The 19,801-nt window shown below is 40.6% G+C and overlaps 1 protein-coding gene across 1 annotated transcript in view; it reads left to right on the forward strand.

Annotated features, from left to right (window-relative positions):
• phf3 (PHD finger protein 3) overlaps positions 1-19,801 on the forward strand; it is a 160,984-nt gene that overhangs the window by 19,660 nt on the left and 121,523 nt on the right. Inside the window, exon 4 of the mRNA XM_043681528.2 lies at positions 11,598-11,858. Coding sequence (XP_043537463.2) covers positions 11,618-11,858 — 241 coding nt within the window. The 5' untranslated portion in view covers positions 11,598-11,617. The remainder of the gene's footprint in view (positions 1-11,597; positions 11,859-19,801) is intronic.

Raw genomic sequence — 19,801 nt, forward strand, 5'->3', positions numbered from 1 at the left:
TCTGTTTCCCTGATTACCACCAGCTGTTTCAGTTTTGCTAGGACAGCATCTTTATGTGCACAGTTGGATATTATCTGTGGTGACTGAAAGGGTGTCCAGAAAGTTTAAAACTAAAATTGACTTTTCCAGGGTATGCACCACGGGTGGAGTATCTGCCAGTGGGAGGCGGCTCAAGACATCTGCGTTAGCCACTTGGCTTCCTGGATGGTGTTCTAACTTATATGTGCTGAGAATAACGGCCCAACACTGAATTCTTTTGGAAGCTATGGACAGTAGCTCTAGCAGGGATTTGTGGTCTGTTACAATGACAAATTCTCGTACCTGAAGGTATTTCCTTACACCAAAGCTGGCAACTAAATCTTCCTTCTCTCTCTGGGCATACTTGCATTCAGCATAAGACAGAGTCTGGAAGTGTATGATATCGGGCAATGCTCTCATTTGGGCCACTGGAGGCTAGGTTACATGTGAATTTTCCATAATAGTTCACTAACTCAAGGAAAGACTTAAGCTCTGGTTCAGACGTGCAGGGATCCTTTGATCACCCTCACTTTCTCTTCTAGTCTTTTCGATGGTAACCTAAGTGGGTCACATGGGATACCAGGGACACATTTTTCCCCATTTAAGGTGTACGCCCACCTGGAAGAAACATTTAAGCACTATGTCCAAGTTCTCCAAGTGCTCTTTATTAGTCTTCCCTGTTGTTAACATGACATCTGGATAAATGGCCACCTGGGGTAGCCCTCATAAAATGTTTTCCATAGTCAGCTGGAAAAGAGTGCAGGCTGATGATACCCCATATGGCAGCCTTGTGTATTGATATAAACCCTTCTGGGTAATAATTGTAGGGTACCTCTGGGACTCCTCACTCAGTTGCAATTGCAGCTAGGCATGGCTCACATGCAGCTTCATAAAGGACAGCCCTCCTCCTCCTCTGCCAACTTTGTGTACAAGTCCTCTATGCGAGGGATCAGGTATTTATCCAGCTGCAAGAGGCAGCTTACCGTTTGCTAAAAATCCCCACAAAGGTGAGCTGAGCTGTAAGGCTTCACAATTGGTGCAACCGGTACTGCCCATTCTACAAACTGCACTGGTTTGATGATTCCTTCGCTCTCCAGGCTTCTGATTTTCTTCTCTACTTGTGCCTGCAAGACAAGTAGCACCAGACGAGCCTTAAAAATCTCGGGATTGTGTCCTGGTCAACGTGTAAAGTAGCTTTGGCCCCTTTGATGTGCCCAAGCTGCCCTTGAAAACCTCCTTGATATTTCACTAGGGCTTCACCGAGGCAGCCATTTTCCAATCAAAAAACGTTGAGCCAATCTAGTTGGATCTTTCTCAACCAATTCCACCCCAATAAGCTTGGGCCTGAGCCTTTCATTACCATCAGTGGCAGTTGCACCAATTGCTTCTTATAGGAGACTGGAACTGAAGTCGTACCCTTAATTTGTAAGTGGTTCCCCAGTTTATGTTCTCAGTCTGACTGAGATCTTGCACAAGCTTAAAGGTTGGAGTCCTGACCCAATCTTGTTAAAGACAGATTTTGCAACCACAGATACAGCTGCGCTGGTATAGACCACCATGCAAATTGGGTGACCATTTAACCAGATATTAATTTTAAATTGGTGCCAATTTGAGTGTGACTAAGCAACTTGTTCCAACCCACATGTAGGGAGATTTTCCAGGGTCTGCATTTTCCTGGGTACTGGCCTGTGAGTTTTCTTAATCAAGTCAGGCCTTGTTGGACTCCTTTGATGTCTTGAGTCCCCATGCCAGTAGCATCTACAGTGGCTTGTTGGCCCAGATCCTGAAGAACTGTTTAGTCATCTGGCTGAGGCTCAGCTTTATTGTGGGGTTCTGCTGTGGGTTGGCCTAGGGTTCCTCTGCTCATACCCTACGTGAGGCTCTGTGATTGCTTACAGTCAAGTGGTGTTCCACAAACTCAGTTGGACAGGTGAGGGTGTCCACTTGCATTGGGCTGCCCTGTGGTTCACATGCTTCACTTCCTGCATTTTCTGATGACAAAGCTAGTTGCAGTGCTTGTTTGAAGTCCAGTTGGGCTTCAGCTAGTAGGTGCTTCTGCATGGTTACATCATTAATCGTACATACCAAACAGTGTCTTAGCATCTCATTCAGGATTAACCCACAATCACATGCCTCAGCTAATCCTCATCAAAAGTCCTCATATTGATTTCCTGGTTCTCTAACAGCCAAATAAAACCGATAGCATCTCAGGATTAGAGCTGATATTCGTTAACCATCTCCATCAACGCATGGAAAGTCTTAGTGTCTGGTGCCTCAGGGAAAGTTAAGCCCCTTTACAACAGAGAACACTGCAAGTCCACGCATTCAGAAAGATTACTTGTTGCTTTTTGCCTGGGCCTGATCTTTGATAGCAGGGTCAAAATAAGTCGAGCTTTCCAAATAGAGGCATGATGCCAGAAATGCTTACCCCAGCTTCAAGATAATGGTTGCAAGTGAATGTTCTTCAGGCACATCCTATTTCACCCGTCGCCACTGAAATGACCACACTGAGGCCAGTTCCCGTCGTCAAGTCACCCTTTATTTATTACTGCACAGTACACTGGCTGTAGCCACCCAAGGCTTTCCTGATTGACCAAGGTCACATAGTCAGTGAAATCCATCTGGTTCCAATCACTATAGCTTGAATGATTCATTTTCATTTCTCAAATGCAAGAGTGCATATTTTGCTGAACAGGATGTCTCCAGCATTAGTTATCAATGTTTTCCTACTTTCACCTGGAGTTTATTAGTTATGACTCTGAGCTTTAATGTATGGACTGTGTCCCTTCTCAAGAATTCATCATGTTATACAGATGCAATTGTCTCCCCATCCTTGCACTTTTAAGCTGGTTAGTAGCAATACCAACTGATGGGCAATCTTTGATTAACGCTGGCATCTGTCTTGACAGTGTGGTGAATTGTCCAGTTTACCAAAAAGCAGGATAATTACAACCTGAGTAATTACAGTGATATCAATGTACTCATTGGTCTGTAGCAAAGTGATGTAAGATGTTGACAATGTCATCATACAGTTACTACACAGCAATATCATGCTTGCTGTGTACCCAGTTTGAGCTCTGCCAGAGCTACTCTGTTCCTGGCCACATTGCAGCCTTGGTCAAAAATGGACAAAAGAGCTGAACTTGAGAGGTGACTCCCCTCATCATGAAGGCAGTATTTGACAGTCTGGGATTGAGCAGCCAGAGTGCAGCTGTGGTTATTGAGAATTAAGGAAACAATATCCACTAATTGGAATTATACCTACCATAATGGAAGAAGGTTGTGTTTTTGGAGGTCAATCATCTCAGCCATTGGACATTACTGCAGGAGTTCCTCAAAGTACTCTCCTCATCAGAACGGTTTTCACTTGGATCATAAGTTCAGAAATGGATATGTTTGGTGATGATTGCACAGTGTTCAGTACCATTTTTGACTCCTTTGATACAGAAATGGTCTCTGTCCGTGAGCAACAACATCCACACTTGAGCTGATAAGTGGATGGTGACATTAGTGCAGTACAATGCTAATCATTTTATCTTTACCCTCAGTGATGTTATTATCACTGAATCTTCCATTCTCAACATCCTGGAGATTATCATTGGCCAAACGCTTAACTGGACCAGCCATAGACATGTGTGGTGAGAAAAGCAGGTCACGGGGTTGGGAGTTCTGAGGCAAGTAACTCACTATCTGATTTTCCAAAGCCTATCTACGTCAGTCAAGGAAAACCCACCGTTTGATTGAATGAGTGCAGTTCTAACAGCATTTACTTCCTCCATCCCTGACTCGCTCAACTGTGGTATGCATCACATACCAAATGCACTATAGCACATGACCAAATCTCCTTCAATAGCTTCCAACCTATGACTTATACCATATAGAAGGGCAAGGTCTTGAGATGCAAGGGAACACTACCTATTCTAATTACACCAGCAAGCCACATGTCATCTTGTTTTGAAACTATATTGCCATTCCATTACTGCTGATGGATCAAAATCCTGGAATTCACCGAACAATGGTCTAGGTGTACCTGCACAAATGGATAGCAGCAGTTCAAGAAGGTGGCTCAACACTACCTCCTTGAGGGTTAATAGGGATGTGTAATAAATGTGGGCCTAGCCAGTGACATTCAATTCAACTTTTAAAACTGCCAGTTCCAACTTGAAAGGATCTCTTCTTGTGAAGCTAGAAAATATAATGAATAATGTTTTTCTTTTATTTGTAAGTCTGACTTTATTTTTCTATCTGTTCATAATGCTTGGAGGGCATGTGTTCTTTAATTTAGATTGCTTAGAGAATGAATACAAGTTAAGCGTAGTGGCCAGCCTTTGAGCAAGTATATCTGTTTTGATTTCTGGGTGCTGTTGTTTGGAATAAAGGTCTATTAGTTTCATTCTACACTTCATTTCTTAGGCTCTGTTGTCCTGTAAAGCCTGAAAGCATGAACGTGCAACTGCAGACAAGTGAGCAAAGCCTTTAGGGGAGAAATTATATCTTCGACAAGTTCTTGATTCTTCATTGTGAAACCAATGCATTGGCATTGTCTTGGTTAAATGTGTGTCTGACAGCAGTTTCGAGATGGGTAGTGAATGAAAATAGGAAATTAGTATTTATTGTACAGTTTTTTTTAATTCTGTAAATGGTGTCAAAAAAATCTAACATTTTTTCCTTAACCAGTTTCCAGATAATTTCTATTTGGACCAACCAGACAACATGGTTGTTGACCCTTCACAAGGGAACAGTCCAAATCACATTTACTCTTTGCTCCCTTCTCCCCATTTTCTTTCATTCACCTGTCAGTTTAATCTTGGATATTAATGTTTACTACTTGAACAACTTCAACTCTGAAGAACTTTCTCCTGTCCTTTATTCTAAATCTCATACTTTTGATTGTGCTATGAAAACTGACCTCTTAGTCTCAGCTGGGAGTATTGCTGACGAAAGAGACCTTGGAGTGCAGGTTAGGTTCATTATTCCTTGAAAGTGGAGTCCCAGCTTGTTGTCCCGTTTCCCGCCAATATTGTCATCCCATTTCCCCCCTCAGTCGAAGCAAAAGGCTCAAAGGCACAGCAGCTTTACGTCCTTCATCTTTATTCCAGGCCCTGGAGGGAGAGGGAACGATCACCCATGTGCACAGAGACATGAATTCACGGTCTTCTCTGGAACAGCAGTTTCTCAATGAACAATATAGTCTTTTGACAGGGAGAAGCATCCAGATAAGGCAACATGTATATTAATTGGGTGACCATTACAATCAACGAATATCAGTAGTAGAGACCAAGCCTTTTACTGTTACACATTGAATGTTCTTAACCTTATTAACTGGATTCATACAGTGGATACTTTTCCCCTTGTTAGCTGACCTTGCATACTGAATGCTTCCAATATTGTTGAATGGCTACATAATGAATGTTTTTCCACCTTGTTAACCCATTACCCTTACCTCCAATACCCCATTGTTAACTGTAAGATCTTATCTAATCTAAGACATGCTTAGCTGAATCTCTTGTTTCACAAAACTCAACTTAACTCTTTCCCTGCCTTCTTATACCCTATACACATTCTCATTCCCTATACACATACTCATTCCCTCCTCTATCATTACATGATAACCACCTAGATGGCACTACCAGCTTTCATAAGACTCTGACACCCAGTATTTAAGCAAGTTATTGACACACAACATACAATGATTATAACAACAAAAAATACTAATCAGTTACAGGAAGTAGAATTTGAAGAATCCTCCCACATGGAAAAAAAATCGCCCGTAAAGTTCTTAAATCCACAGTCCTTAGTGACCACTCCATCCCCTCCAAGTCGAGTGGAAATGAGCCAGTTCTCCCAAATCTCCTTCAGTAAAGTCCAACCTGAAAACAAAATTCAGTCTGTCCTTGTGCATCACTCCTCTGAGAAATCTGAATTCTTGGATAAGAGCAGTTAAATACTTAAAAGTTGACGAGACTTCCATCCTTTAGGAGATGCTTCAGATGGAGGATCTCAGCACATCTGAGCATGCAGTGCAGCAGCTGCAACTGCAGGCTAGGTGTATACAGCATTCTTTGCTGCATCTGCTCCTGCTCTGCTGTTGAATGTAACAAAGCCAACTGGCTGTGGTGATGTTAGCTTGATCAGTGAACCTTCATATCCCTTAAATGATCGAAAGACAAGGTAAAGGTCACGTGGTTTAATAACTGTAGGAAGGCCACTGACAAAAAAAAGTAACGACTTCTTCACTTGTTAGTTTCTTCAATTTTCGCGCTTGTGACTGGGGAGCTGATTGAATCCGTTAGATCAGGTTGTGGAGGGTTGGGCAGTGGTTCGAAGGCGCGCTTTACCTTTGAATGGAGATATTCCAGAGATAATGTTAGCTGCTGAAAGTATTTTTGCACTTCCTCTCTCGTTCCTTCCTTGCCAAGGTGGTTATCAGTATGAAGACAGTCACACATTTAATTACACTAAATTGTGTCTGCCTATTCCAACATTTTTTGAATTCTTGAAGTCTGTTATTCTGTTCATCATTTATGACATGATCAAGTTTTATACAATCCATAAACTTCTAAATTGTACTGCCCAAACAATTCAATCATTTATAAACAACAGTCCTAAAGTCAAACCCTCTGGGGAACCCCATTCAGGTTGCACAACAATTATTTTTCTTTAATAAATGGCTAATATGAAAGCTGTCAAGAAAAGTATTTCAAAAGTATGGAACAGCAGGAAAACACTGATGTTTCCTGTGCTTTAGCAATTGTAGAGGCAGTTTCAGTTCAGATTTAAATCTCAAATATTCATGGGCAACAAATGCTGAATATATTAAAATATGTTCTCCAAATGAAACTTGCCAAATAAAACGGTCAGAATTAGAGTGGCAACTTTGGTAGAGATCAACATTTTTTTGAATTTACAATATGAAGGGGGCTAATGAAGTCTTAACAATATTTAAAAGCATTTAAGCAGCTCAGCCTCCAGTTCTAATATTCTCTACAAAATCTTAACGAAACATCAAACTAAAAATGCAGCCTTCTTTTTGTGAACACTGCGGTAAAAGAGAGTCGAAACATCGATTTTCCTGCTCCTTGGATGCTGCCTGAACTGCTGTGGTTTTCCAGCACCACTCCAATCTAGACTCTGATTTCCAGCATCTGCAGTCCTCACTTTTGCCTACTCTGCATTAGCAGCAGAGCAGCAAAGGTAATTTAATACAGGACTCTCATCTGGTTAAAACATGACCACTGACCCTACTTTTTTTTAGGTAAAAACAATGACTGCAGATGCTGGAAACCAGATTCTGGATCAGTGGTGCTGGAAGAGCACAGCAATTCAGTCAGTATCCGACGAGCAGCAAAATCGACGTTTCGGGCAAAAGCCCTTCATTAGGAATAAAGACAGAGAGCCTGAAGCGTGGAGAGATAAGCTAGAGGAGGGTGGGGGTGGGGAGAAAGTAGCATAGAGTACAATAGGTGAGTGGGGGAGGAGATGAAGGTGATAGGTCAGGGAGGAGAGGGTGGAGTGGATAGGTGGAAAAGGAGCTAGGCAGGTCGGACAAGTCCGGACAGGTCAAGGGGACAGTGCGGGCTGGAAGTTTGAAACTAGGATGAGGTGGGGGAAGGGGAAATGAGGAAGCTGTTGAAGTCCACATTGATGCCCTGGGGACTTTAACCCCTTTCTCACTTTACTCGAACCCCACTTAAACACAGGGAGCTGGAACCCCAGCATAGTGCGGAGGACTCGAACCTCAATCAAACTCATCCCAGGGGACTCTAATCTCAATTACACTCCTTCCCCTAATGCAGCGCAGAGACTTTGACCTCTGCCTGCCAGCACGCTTGCAAAACTGTGTCTCTCAACTGAACTAATTACTGTTCGAGGAATCATAGAATAGAGAGCGATCGATTGAGGGACGTCTCCGGCACACAGAAATATCGAGAGGGACCAAGGTTTAAAATCTTATCTTGTGGGCCCATCTGTCTCGAAACACCGATGTTCTGGGCAGCCGCTGACACCATTCATAACTCTTCGTTTGGATTCTGCTGACTGCGCCAATATTGTCATTCCGTTTCCCGCCAATATTGTTGTCCCGTTCTCCTCTTAATCAATGCAATACACAGAGATACAGAATAGTTTTACCTCTTTCATCTTTATTCCAGGCCCTGGTTATACCCTGTACACATTCTCAAGCTTGACAGGATAATGAAGAAGGCATTTGGTATGCCTGCCCTTATTAGTCAGTGCATTGAGTATCGGAGTTGGGAGGTCATGTTGTGGCTGTACAGGACATTGGTCAGGCCACTTTTGGAATATTGCGTGCACTTCTGGTCTCCAGCTAAAGGAGGTTCAGGAAAGATTTACAAGGAGGTTGCCAGGATTGGAGGTGTAAAAATGGATACAGACTCTTCAGTCCAACTCGTCTGTACCGAACAGATATCTGAATATAATTTAGTCCCATTTGCCAACGTTTGGCCCATATCTCTCTAAACCTATTCTTATTTATGTACCCATCCAGATGCCTTTTAAATGTTGTTATTGTACCAACATTCTCCACTTCTTTGGCAGCTCATTCCATACGTATACTACCCTCTGCATGAAACCGTTACTTGTTCGGTCCCCTTTTACACATGCTTTGAAAGAGGAAGTGGTGGAGGCTGGTGCAATTACAATATTTAAAAGGCATCTGGATGGGTCTGTGAATACGAATAGGTTTAGAGGGTTATGGGGTTCAGTTGATTTACGATATCTGATTGGAAAGGATGAGCTGGGCCAAAGGATCTTTTCCATAATGTTATCCAAATCTAATTCTTTGTACCGATCTAGGGTGCACTTCTGCACACACTGTGTACTGAGGTGGTGACCCCAACCTTTATTACTGTAGCCATTGACTCTTCTAGTACTGCATCCAGCATTTAATTTTGAATTGTGAATGTAGTTGGCATTATGGCCCGTCCAGTGACAGAAACGTTGCAGTTGCAAGAGCATGAGGTTCAGATGAATATGTTCATCACAAACTCACCTTCTAATTTATCTATGCTTAATGGTGGCAATTAGGTAATGAGTAGGAGCTGTGGTTTCCAATGTGAATTCCCCTTTTGATCTAAAAGCTCAAGATAATTAAAAGGTAGCTCAGATTTAAAATACTGAACAGGCAGTAAACATGCTTTGCTTTTGTCATTCCTATTACACCAGATGTTTATTGACTTTGTTGGGCGAGTGGAGTGTTCATGATTTCTTTTAAACAGAGTATAAAGCTCCATCACTTCAAATTTGTGTGTGGGTCTAACTTCAGTAGAAAATCTAATGAGTTGGCTGCTATGAAACCAGAACCAAAATACTGTACTTTGTCTCTGTAATGGAAGTGCGAAACTGTTGGATTTATCATAAAACCCCACCTCACATTTTCCATGACCTTGCCTAACCTGACCTTCATGTGATTTGAATCTGGAGACAATGTAGCTAAGTCTTGATTGTCATCTGAAATAACGCTGCAAGACTAAACTGCCTGGGAAAGTTAATACTCCAGTTACAGCATCAGTTAACGGTGGCTCGCCACCACGTTCTAACAAGCAACAAGCCTTGCTGGTCTTGGCAGCGATGCTACCACTCCATGAAAGAGAATGTTTCTTCAAAATTGCATGTTTGGTAATATTAGTAATGATCTAAATGAGGGATGATTAAACCAAGAGCCTTTGCAACCTGTAAATAAGCTGTAAAGTACCTGGTTCCCCTCGTATGAATTTAATTTTGTATGGCAAGAATCAGAAATTTTCCTGGGCAAAAGTTGATAAATTTGTAACAGATGTTGAACAAAGTGTTGGCTGGGAATTGTCATGAGTTATCTTGGGCCAGGAGAGTATTTTCTGAGAAGTATTTGAATGTAATTTCTTAGAATTCGTACAATGTCTGACTTAATTGAACCTGTAGAATTGTGCATTTGTCATGTCTAAATGTTAGCAGTTAAAGCAGAGTAGATTGAATTTAATTATAACGGGCTAAACCACTTGTTGAACCATTTCTGAATTTTTGTTAGTCTTTTGGGGGAGAGGGGAAGCTAAATTAGTCACTTTTATCTAACTCACTGTAACATTTGGAATCTATGGTTTGGAATGAATGTGTTTTATTTGACTTTGAAACACAAGTGGTTCTGAACTTTGCGTGACCTGAATAAGTTGCACATTTAATTTGGATTACTGTGGCAACTGATAACGACATCTTATCCTAAATTCTAATAGTTACTTAACTATATTGTTTATTGAATGGTATTTGTAGTAAATACAACTGCCAAATAGGCATTAAACATACTTTGCTTTTAGTCATTTTTAAGTTCTTGCATATCCTTTCACCAGGTTTCCTATTTATCAATTAGTGGAATAATATTTTTATAATTTCCATACACATTTTTCATGAAATATTGAATACCATTTGATGACCATGGTGTCTCTATTCACTTCACATTGTAATTAGTGATATGGCATTGCGACAGCTTGAATATGGAAAAGATTTAATTTATTGCCGGCGGTAATGTTTAGCTACAATTTGTAATATTTTAACTAATATTTTCCACTTAAATATTCAGATTTAAGATAGCACATTTGTTAAATAAAAGGGGCAATGAGAGCAAATACACTAACTTTAACATTTAAAACAAACTCCACAGTTGCACTGTGCCTGCCTGCAGTGTAACAAGTCTTCTGTATAGCAATTTCTTCCTATTTTCATTTTAATTTTCTCACCGGTTTTCACTTTGTAAAAACTGATGGGATATAGATTCATGTGTAACAGTCCCTTTTTATAGGTTTTTAATTTTCTATTATTTACTGAGGAGTTTTGATGAGTTCAATTCAGTGTATTGATAGGGTGTGAAAGCCATACACACTTTGATTCTTCCTGTTTTTTCATTCCAAAAACAAGTCGCTAGATGGTGATTAAGTGGGAACCATTTCATTAACAAGTGATGCTAAGTTAATTGAAGCATTACTGTTCCTGCAATCATCACCTTGTTCTAATTACTTGTATTAAAAATAATTGAGCCAATTGACATGTCTCTTAATTCTTGTCCTAATATTTAAGTGATATGTATTTAAATGATTGTTATAAAGTTAGCTTTCTAAGAGCAAGAGTCGAGTCTGTTTTCTACCCCTGCCGCAGAAATTTGGTAAATTGTTGACAAAAATGTATTGGACTAACCTAACAATTCATTTATTTTGGGACATGTTGCAGTATTATCTAGAATGGGGAGGAAATGTAGGTCAGTTGAACCAAGGGAGGGAAAAATGGGATGGAAGTGACTTGGAGGGTCACATCAAAAGCGCTTGCTTCTGGTAAAGCTTGAATTTAACCCACTGGCTTCTGATTGGCAAGCATTGGATTGTTCACAAACCCTTCAATCCCACATAAGATTACTAAATCAGTTATACGCTAGTATTATTCATGTTATCCTGGTTTTTGGTCTTTGTTTTACCATATTTTAGTAAAGAAAATTTGCAATTGAGTATAAACTTAGTGAAAATGTTGAACCCTGTTAGAGGATCTAGGAATGCACTTCAATTAATATCTGAAATATGTCATGCTTTTTATCTGTGCAGGAGTCCGAGTGGATGTCTTCATGGATATTATTGATATATTTAACCCTTTGCTAGCCACCGACCACTTGGATGACACTCTGATTTTAGAGCCAGACTTAGAAAGTGAAGTTTGTGATTGTGGCACAGAACCAGACATCCTGGGAGGTTCTTTAAGAAACATGCTGAGTGACAAAGATCCTATGCTAGGATCTGCTAGTGCACAATTCAGCCTGCCCTTTTCAGATAATGAAGATGGCAACTTTCAGCTAACATGCTCAACAGGTAGGTCTGACTTGCTTTTTGGCTGCGATGCCTGCAAAAGTAATGTGGGCTAATGTAGCCATGTAGTACTTGTATGAATGGGTGGAAAGGCTTCCTCCCACCTCAAACCCCTGCCACACCTTCCTTTACATAATGCCACTTGCACAGTGCCAAAATGTCTAAATCTACCTCTTTAAAATGATTATTACAACTTTTACACTGGGGGAAATGTCTGTATTTATAATGGTGAGTTTTAAAAAAAAAATAAACTGGCATAACTATGCAAGATTAGGGAACTGCTTTATAGCCAGCAGGTATTTTTGCAAAAATGTGATAAAATTGTCACTCATTTATTTTTAATTTTGTGTGGAACATCTCTGAAGCATGTTGTTTTCAGTGATATATTATCGTGCATAATTTGAGTTTGGGCCACTTATAATATTTAGTACATAAATCCTATTAAAATTGGGCTGATTTTATTAATAAGGAGGAGGTTTGGGAGGTAGCCGATATCAGTTATTGAGTAGTAGAAAAGAAAGGAAATTGAGTTGGAGCTGTGCGCCTTGAAGTGACAGAATCAATTATATGCCATTTAGTTGAATTCAGAATTATAATGTAAAGAATGGTTGTATAATTATTTAGCCTTCAACGTATGTGTCCATGCATTAGATTATAATGGTTAATCCAAGTCAGCAAACTTTTACCATTTTTTCAAATAATGGAAGCTTTGAAGTTTTAAAGGGCATTATTTCATTTGATTCGGAGATGCCGGTGTTGGAACTGGGGTGTACAAAGTTAAAAATCACACAGCACCAGGTTATAATCCAACAGGTTTAATTGGAAGCACACGAGCTTTCGGAGCGACGCTCCTTCATCAGGTGATTGTGGAGGGCTCGATCGTAACACAGAATTTATAGCAAAAATTTGCAGTGTGATGTAACTGAAATTATACTTTGAAGAATTGATTGTCTGTTAAGCCTTTCATCTGTTAGAATACAGTGATAGTTTCACTTCTTTCATGTGTAAATCACAAAACCCTTTTTTTTAAAGTTGCATTCTCGGGTTAGCTGTTAACAATGGTGATAGCTAGACAATATGTTGAAGGTGTTAGCCCCCTGTGTTCTCTGTCTATGACCTGATGTTTAGATTGATTCTAATCTTAAAAAGTGAGATAACAGAGTTTGACATAAATTCATGCAGTTTTTGAGCTCAGAGTTCTACATGAATGTATGCAGTTTTTGAGCAAAGTGCAATGTAACTCTGCAAGTACAAATTCACCACACATAATTTATGTGTGCATGTGGGTCTCTGTCTCTGTGTGTGTGTGTGTGTGTGTGTGTGTGTAGTGAGTGCAGAGTGTCTTAAGTCTGTGAGGGGGTGCATGTGTGGGAGGGGGTGTGTGTGTGTGTGTGTGTGTGTGTGTGTGTGTGTATGTAGTGCAATGGTGATCACCTGTAATGTGACATGAACCCAAGGTCCTGGTTGAGGCCCTCCCTATGGGTACCGAACTTAGCTATTGCCTCGGACCTTCGGGTGACCATCCTCCAAGGTGGACTTCGGGACAGGCAGCAGAGGAAAGTGGCTGAGCAGAGGCTGATAGCTAAGTTCGGTACCCATAGGGAGGGCCTCAAACGGGACCTTGGGTTCATGTCACATTACAGGTGATCACCATTGCACTACACACACACACAGATATTCCTACACACACGGACACAGGTACACACAGACACCCACACACACCCTTATAGACACACACACTCCCACACATGCACCCCCTCACAGACTTAAGACACTCTGCACTCAAAACACACACACACACACACACTTTCTCACACTCACAACCCCCATCCCAGACACACACACACACACACACACACAAAGACCCACATGCACACATATATTTTGTGTGGTGAATTTGTACTTGCAGAGTTACATTCACTTTGCTCAAAAACTGCATACATTCATGTAGAGCTCAAAAACTGCATGAATTTATGTAAAACTCTGTTATCTCACTTTTTAGATTAGAATCAATCTAAACATCAGGTCATAGACAGAGAACACATGGGGCTAACACCTTCAACATATTGTCTAGCTATCATCATTGTCAACAGCTAACCCGAGAATGCAACTTTAAAGAAAAGATTTTGTGATTTACACCTGAAAGAAGTGAAACTATCAATGATTCTAACAGATGAAAGGCTTAACAGACAATCAATTCTTCAATGTATAATTTCAGTTACATCACACTGCAAATTTTTGTTATAAATTCTGTGTTACGATCGAGCCCTCCACAATCGCCTGATGAAGGGGCGTCGCTCCGAAAGCTAGTGTGCTTCCAATTAAACCTGTTGGACTATAATCTGGTGTTGTGTGATTTTTAACTTTATTTCATTTGAACATTGGTGCGTAAAGCATAATCCTATACATGTAATACAGCCTGTACACTTCATACCTAATCCTAAAGAGGAACACTGACTATAGAATTTGTTTTATACTGTTGCCTAGTGCTTTGTCCTTTCTTTCTTTTTTTATAAGGCATGTTTCTGAAGCCCATGATATCTGATGGTACACATTAGGAAAAATAGTTTTCTTCAAAGCTGTTTGTATGCTCATGTGATGTGTTTAGAAAGTAACTATTTGCAAATGATCATATTTTACCTATCAAAGTTAGTGCATCTTGATTTTATTTTCTCCTAACCTAATGTTTTTAAATTCTATTGTCTTAACAAAATAGAAAATTAGATTGCTGACTCTAGTAAGGGAAATTGACATTTGGATGTTACTGCAACTTTTTCTTTTGTGATTCCATTTTCGTTGGGCATTACACTTGTGGTAACAATTTAATTTCAATGTAGATTTTTTTAAAGCTATAGCCTTACAATAATGCAGAAAAGCTAGAATTGATTATTTTGGACAGGTGTTATGGGCAGGTGTCAAAAAAGGTATTCAAATTCTTGAACAGTGGCAGTTGGAGGGAGGAGAGATTATAATTGTTCAGTGATGGTTGAGCCTGCCAAACAAAGATACTAGATTCTTTGAGTTAGTTGATTTCGTCTTGGTTGTGGCATTACATTTGGCTTAAGGGAAAGAAATAAAAATCAGCTACAATTTTTATGCCTGATTCCTTTGAGACTCTTCTGGAAAGAATGTAAACTTAAACTTTGGTAGGGCAGAATTGTGTTTTAGCTGTGACTTTTCCCAATTTGATTGACATATACCTCGTCATTCTTTACAGGGTATTCTAAGGTAACAAAAGCAAAATGCTGTGGATGCTGAAAATCAGAAATAAAAAGAAAATGTGCTGGACATATTCAGGAGGATTGGCAGCATCTGTGGAGAGAGAAACCATTAACATTTCAGTTGACTATGTCACCATCATAAAGGTCGACAGCACAGAAAAAGTCCTTTTGGCCCATTGAGTCTGCGCCAGTCAAAAACCACCATCTAACTATTCTTATCATATTTTCCAGCACTCATGTCTTGACATCACAACTGCACGTCTAAATATGACTTAAATGTTATGAGGGTATCTACCTCTACACCCTTGCAGACCATGAGTTCGAGATTCCCACCACTGTCTGGGTGAAAATATGTTGTCTCGTGTCCTCACTGAACCTCCTGCCCTTTACCTTAAATCTATGCTCCCTCTCATTGATCCCTTGATCAAGGGGAAAAGTTTTTGTCTGTCTACCTTATCTATGCCCCTCATCTTAAACTCTCCTACCTCCAAACCCCCGACACAAGTCTCCAAAGAAAAGAATACCAGTCTGTCTAATCTCACTTCTTACCTTAAACTGTCCAGTCCAGACAGCATCCTGATAAAATCTTCTTTGCCCACACTATGGCGGAGATTACATCCCACCCATAATGTGGATCCCCTAGCTGTGGCCAGATCAACTTTTTTTACAGTTCCGATATAACCTCCCTGCACTTAAACTCCACGTCTTGGCTAGTAAAGGCAAGTATCTCATTCTTAACCATAGAGTCATACAATATGGAAACAACCCTTGGTCTAACTCATTCATGTTGACTAGGTATCCCAAACTGAACTAGTTCCATTTGCCTGCATTTGGACCATATCCCCCTCAATCTTTCCTATTCATGTACCCATCCAATCTCTTTTAAATGTTGTAATTGTACCCGCTTCTACCACTTCGCCTGCCAGCTCGTTCCATACACACACCACCCTCTGTGTGAAAGAATTTCCCCTCTGGTCCCTTTTAAATTGTTCCCCTCTCTTCTTAAATCTATGCCGTCTAGTTTTGTACTCCTGTACCCTGGGAAAAAGACATCTGCCTTATCTCTGCCCCTCATGATTTTATAAACCTCTATAAAGTCACTCAGCTACTGACACTCCGAGGGAAAAAATGTCTGAGCCAATCCAGCCTCTCCTTATAACTCAAACCCTTCAGTCTCAGTTGCATTCTTGAAAATGTTTTCTGTACCCGTTTGAGTTTTGCAGCATCCCTCTTTTAACAGGGTGGCCAGAATTGTACTCAGTATTTGAAAATTGGCCCGTCAATTTGTTGTACAGCAGCATCATGATGCTCCAACTTATATTATCAATCCTGTGACCAATTCATGTGCTGAATGAGTAGAACCTCAACTGAGTTGTCAAACTGTGATTTCAAGTTATATCCCACGGACAGATAAACATGATCCAGTTGACACATCTGTGCAGTACTTGAGAGGAATTGCACTGTCAGAAGTACCATCCATTGGATAAGATGTCCATCTGATTCGGATGCAACTGACTGATGTTTGTTGTAGAGTCATACAGCACCGAACCAGATTCTTTGGTTGAACTCGTCGATACTGACGAGACGTCCTGTTCTATTCTACTCTGGTTTACCACTTTATGTATGCTGCTACCAGAAGGTGCCAGTGGATATACATATTAAAATACCTTATCAAATGTCTTCTGAAAATCTTACAAATATTATCTTCTGCTTCCTCTTTGTATATCCTGCTTGTTATACCCCTTAAAGAATTCTAGTAAACTTGTCAGGCATCGTTTCCCCTTCTGCTTGATAGTGCATCATTTAGAAATGCTTGACACTGTCACATCGTTTATAATAGACTCTAACATTTTCCCAATATAATATTCTTAAGAGGCTTGACAGATTAAATGCTGAGAGGATATTTCTCCTCTAGTCCAGGACTAGAGGCCATAGTCTCAGATTAATGGTTACCAATTTAAGACTGAGGTGAGGCGGAGTTTCTTTTGAGGATTGAGAGTCCTTGGAATTCTGCCACAGAGAGCCCTCATGAGAATGTGTCTAAGGTATGAGCAAATAGGGAAAGTGTTAAGTTTAGGGTTGCATGACAAACGCTCAGCCAACATGACTTGGACCAGATAAGAACTTGCAGTAAACAATGAGATGCTGGAGGCAAGGGTAGTGGTTTAATGAAGGGAAAAATATCTATCGTGTAATGCCAGTTAACAAAGGGAAGAACATCAATTATGTAATGCCAGATGACTTAATCTTTACTGTTGATGCTTGCTGATTGTAACAGTCACCCAATCAATACAGATATTGCCTTATTTGGATGCTGCTTCCTGTAAGTGACTATATAGTTCCTTAAGAAGCTGCTGTTCGAGAGAAGACAGAGAACTCATGTCTTTGTGTACGTAGGCGATCACTCTGTCCAGGTTTCAGAATAAAGATGGAAGAAGGTAGAACCATACTGTGTCCCTGAGTGTTTGCTTTGACTGATATGGAGACACTGGGGGCAGAGTCTTTGTGTATATTTAAAGCTGAGATAGGTTCTTGATCAATAGGAGAATCAAGGATTATAGGGAAAGGGTGTGAGAAATGTTGGATCAGCCATGATCACAACAGATTGGGAAATGGGCTCATGGGACTGAATTACCTAATCCTGTTCCCATTTCTTATGTTCTTATTAGTACTAGTGTGTCCACTATCTGTAGGTCCTTCTTTTAATGTCCTTTAATTCTTTTCATGTCCAAAGGTTCCATCAGTTCCAGGGGACCTGAGAGGAGTAGTAATTTCAGGATTGCTACCAGTGTCATGTGCTGGTCAGATTAAGAATGATAGAATAAGCTGGATGAATGCGTGGCTTGAGAGATGATGCAGGAGGGAGGGAGAGGTTCAGATTTTTGGGACATTGGGACTGGTTCTGGGCAGGTGGGACTATTACAAAGTGGATGGTCTCCACCTGGGTTGGACCGGAACCAATGTCCTTGTGAGTGCTTTTGCTAACGCTATTGGGGAAGGTTTAAACTAATGTGGCAGGGGGTTGTGAACCAAATAAGGTTAGACAACGGTAAGAAAGGCAGTAACTAAAGTCTGTAAGGAACTAGATAATGAGGTCAGCGTGATTAAGGGGAAGAGGAGGCAGGGAGCAGATGATGAATGCAAAGGGAATGGTTGTCTGAGGTGCATTTGTTTTAATCCAAGAAGTATTGTAGGTAAGGCAGATGAACTTAGGGCTTGGATTAGTACCTGGGAGCATAATGTTATGGCTATTACTGAGGGAAGGGCTTGATTGGCAACTAAACACTCGAGGATATCAATGCTTCAGGGATAGAGTGGGAAGTAACAGGGATGGACGAGTTGCATTTTTGATCAAAGAAAATATCACAGCTGTGCTGAAGGAGGGCACTATGGAAGACTCTTGCAGTGAGACAATATGGGCAGAGCTCAGAAATTGGAAGGGTGCAATAACAATGTTGGGGCTGTACTGTAGGCTTCCAAACAGCGAGCGTGTAATAGAGATACAAATATGTACACCAAATTATGAAAAGATGTCTGAGCAACAGGGTGGTGGTGGTAGGAAATTTTAATTTTCCCAACATTGACTGGGGCTCGCTTAGTGTTAGAGGTTTAGATGGAGCAGAATTTGTAAGGAGCATCCAGGAGGGTTTTCTAGAGCAGCATGTAAGTAGTCCAACTCAGAAGGGGCCATACAGGACCTGGTGTTAGGAAATGAGCCTGGCCATGTGGTTGATGTTTTGGTAGAGGTTTACTTTGGGAATAGTGATCACAATTCCATAAATTTTAGAATACTCATGGACAAACATGAGAGTGGTTCTAAAGGAAAAGTGCTAAACTGGGGGGAAGACCAACTATATCACAATTCGGCAGGAGATGGGAAATGTAGATTGGGAGCAGCTGTTTGAGGGTAAATCTGCATTCAATATGTGGGAGGCTTTCAATGAGAGGCTAATTAGAATTCAGGAGAGGTATGCTCCTGTGAAAATGAGGAATCAAAATGGCAAGATTAGGTAACTATGGATGTTAGGTGAAATTGAGAGACTAGACAAGAGGGAAAAGGGAGCATACATAAGGTCTAGGCTAATGAAGGCAGACAAAGCTTTGGAAGAATATCGGGAATCTAGGAATTAAGAGGGCTAAAAAGGCTCATGAGATATCTTTGGCAAACAGGGTTAAGGAAAATCCCAAAGCCTTTTTTTCATATATAAAGAGCAAGAGGTTAACTAGAGAAAGTATTGGCCGACTCAAGGACAAAGGAGGAAAGTTATATGCGGAGTCAGAGAAAATGGGTGATATTCTTAATGAATACTTTGCGTCGGTATTCACCGAGGAGAGGGATATCACAGATGTTGAGGTTAAGGATAGATCTTTGAGTACTCTAGATCAAGTCGGCATAAGGAGGGAAGAAGTTTTGGGTATTCTAAAAAGCATTAAGGTAGACAAGTCCCCAGATCAATGGGACTTTAAAAGCTATCTTTGCAGCATCCTTGAACATGGTGAGGTCCTGGAGTACTGGAGAATTGCTAGTATTGTCCCCTTTGTTGAAGGAGGGTGGCAGGGATACTCCAGATAATTATAGACCATTGAGCCTGATGTCAGTGATAGGGAAGCTGCTGGAGAAGATTCTGAGGGATAGGATATACACCCATTTGGAAGAAAATGGGCTTATCAGGAATGGGCGGCACGGTTTTGCACAGGGAAGGTAGTATCTTACAAAACTAATAG

Source organism: Chiloscyllium plagiosum, unplaced genomic scaffold (assembly GCF_037043375.1).
Source record: "Chiloscyllium plagiosum isolate Xiang-an unplaced genomic scaffold, Cpla_swu_hap1 HiC_scaffold_3, whole genome shotgun sequence".
In the NCBI taxonomy this organism is placed as follows: Eukaryota; Metazoa; Chordata; class Chondrichthyes; order Orectolobiformes; family Hemiscylliidae; genus Chiloscyllium; species Chiloscyllium plagiosum.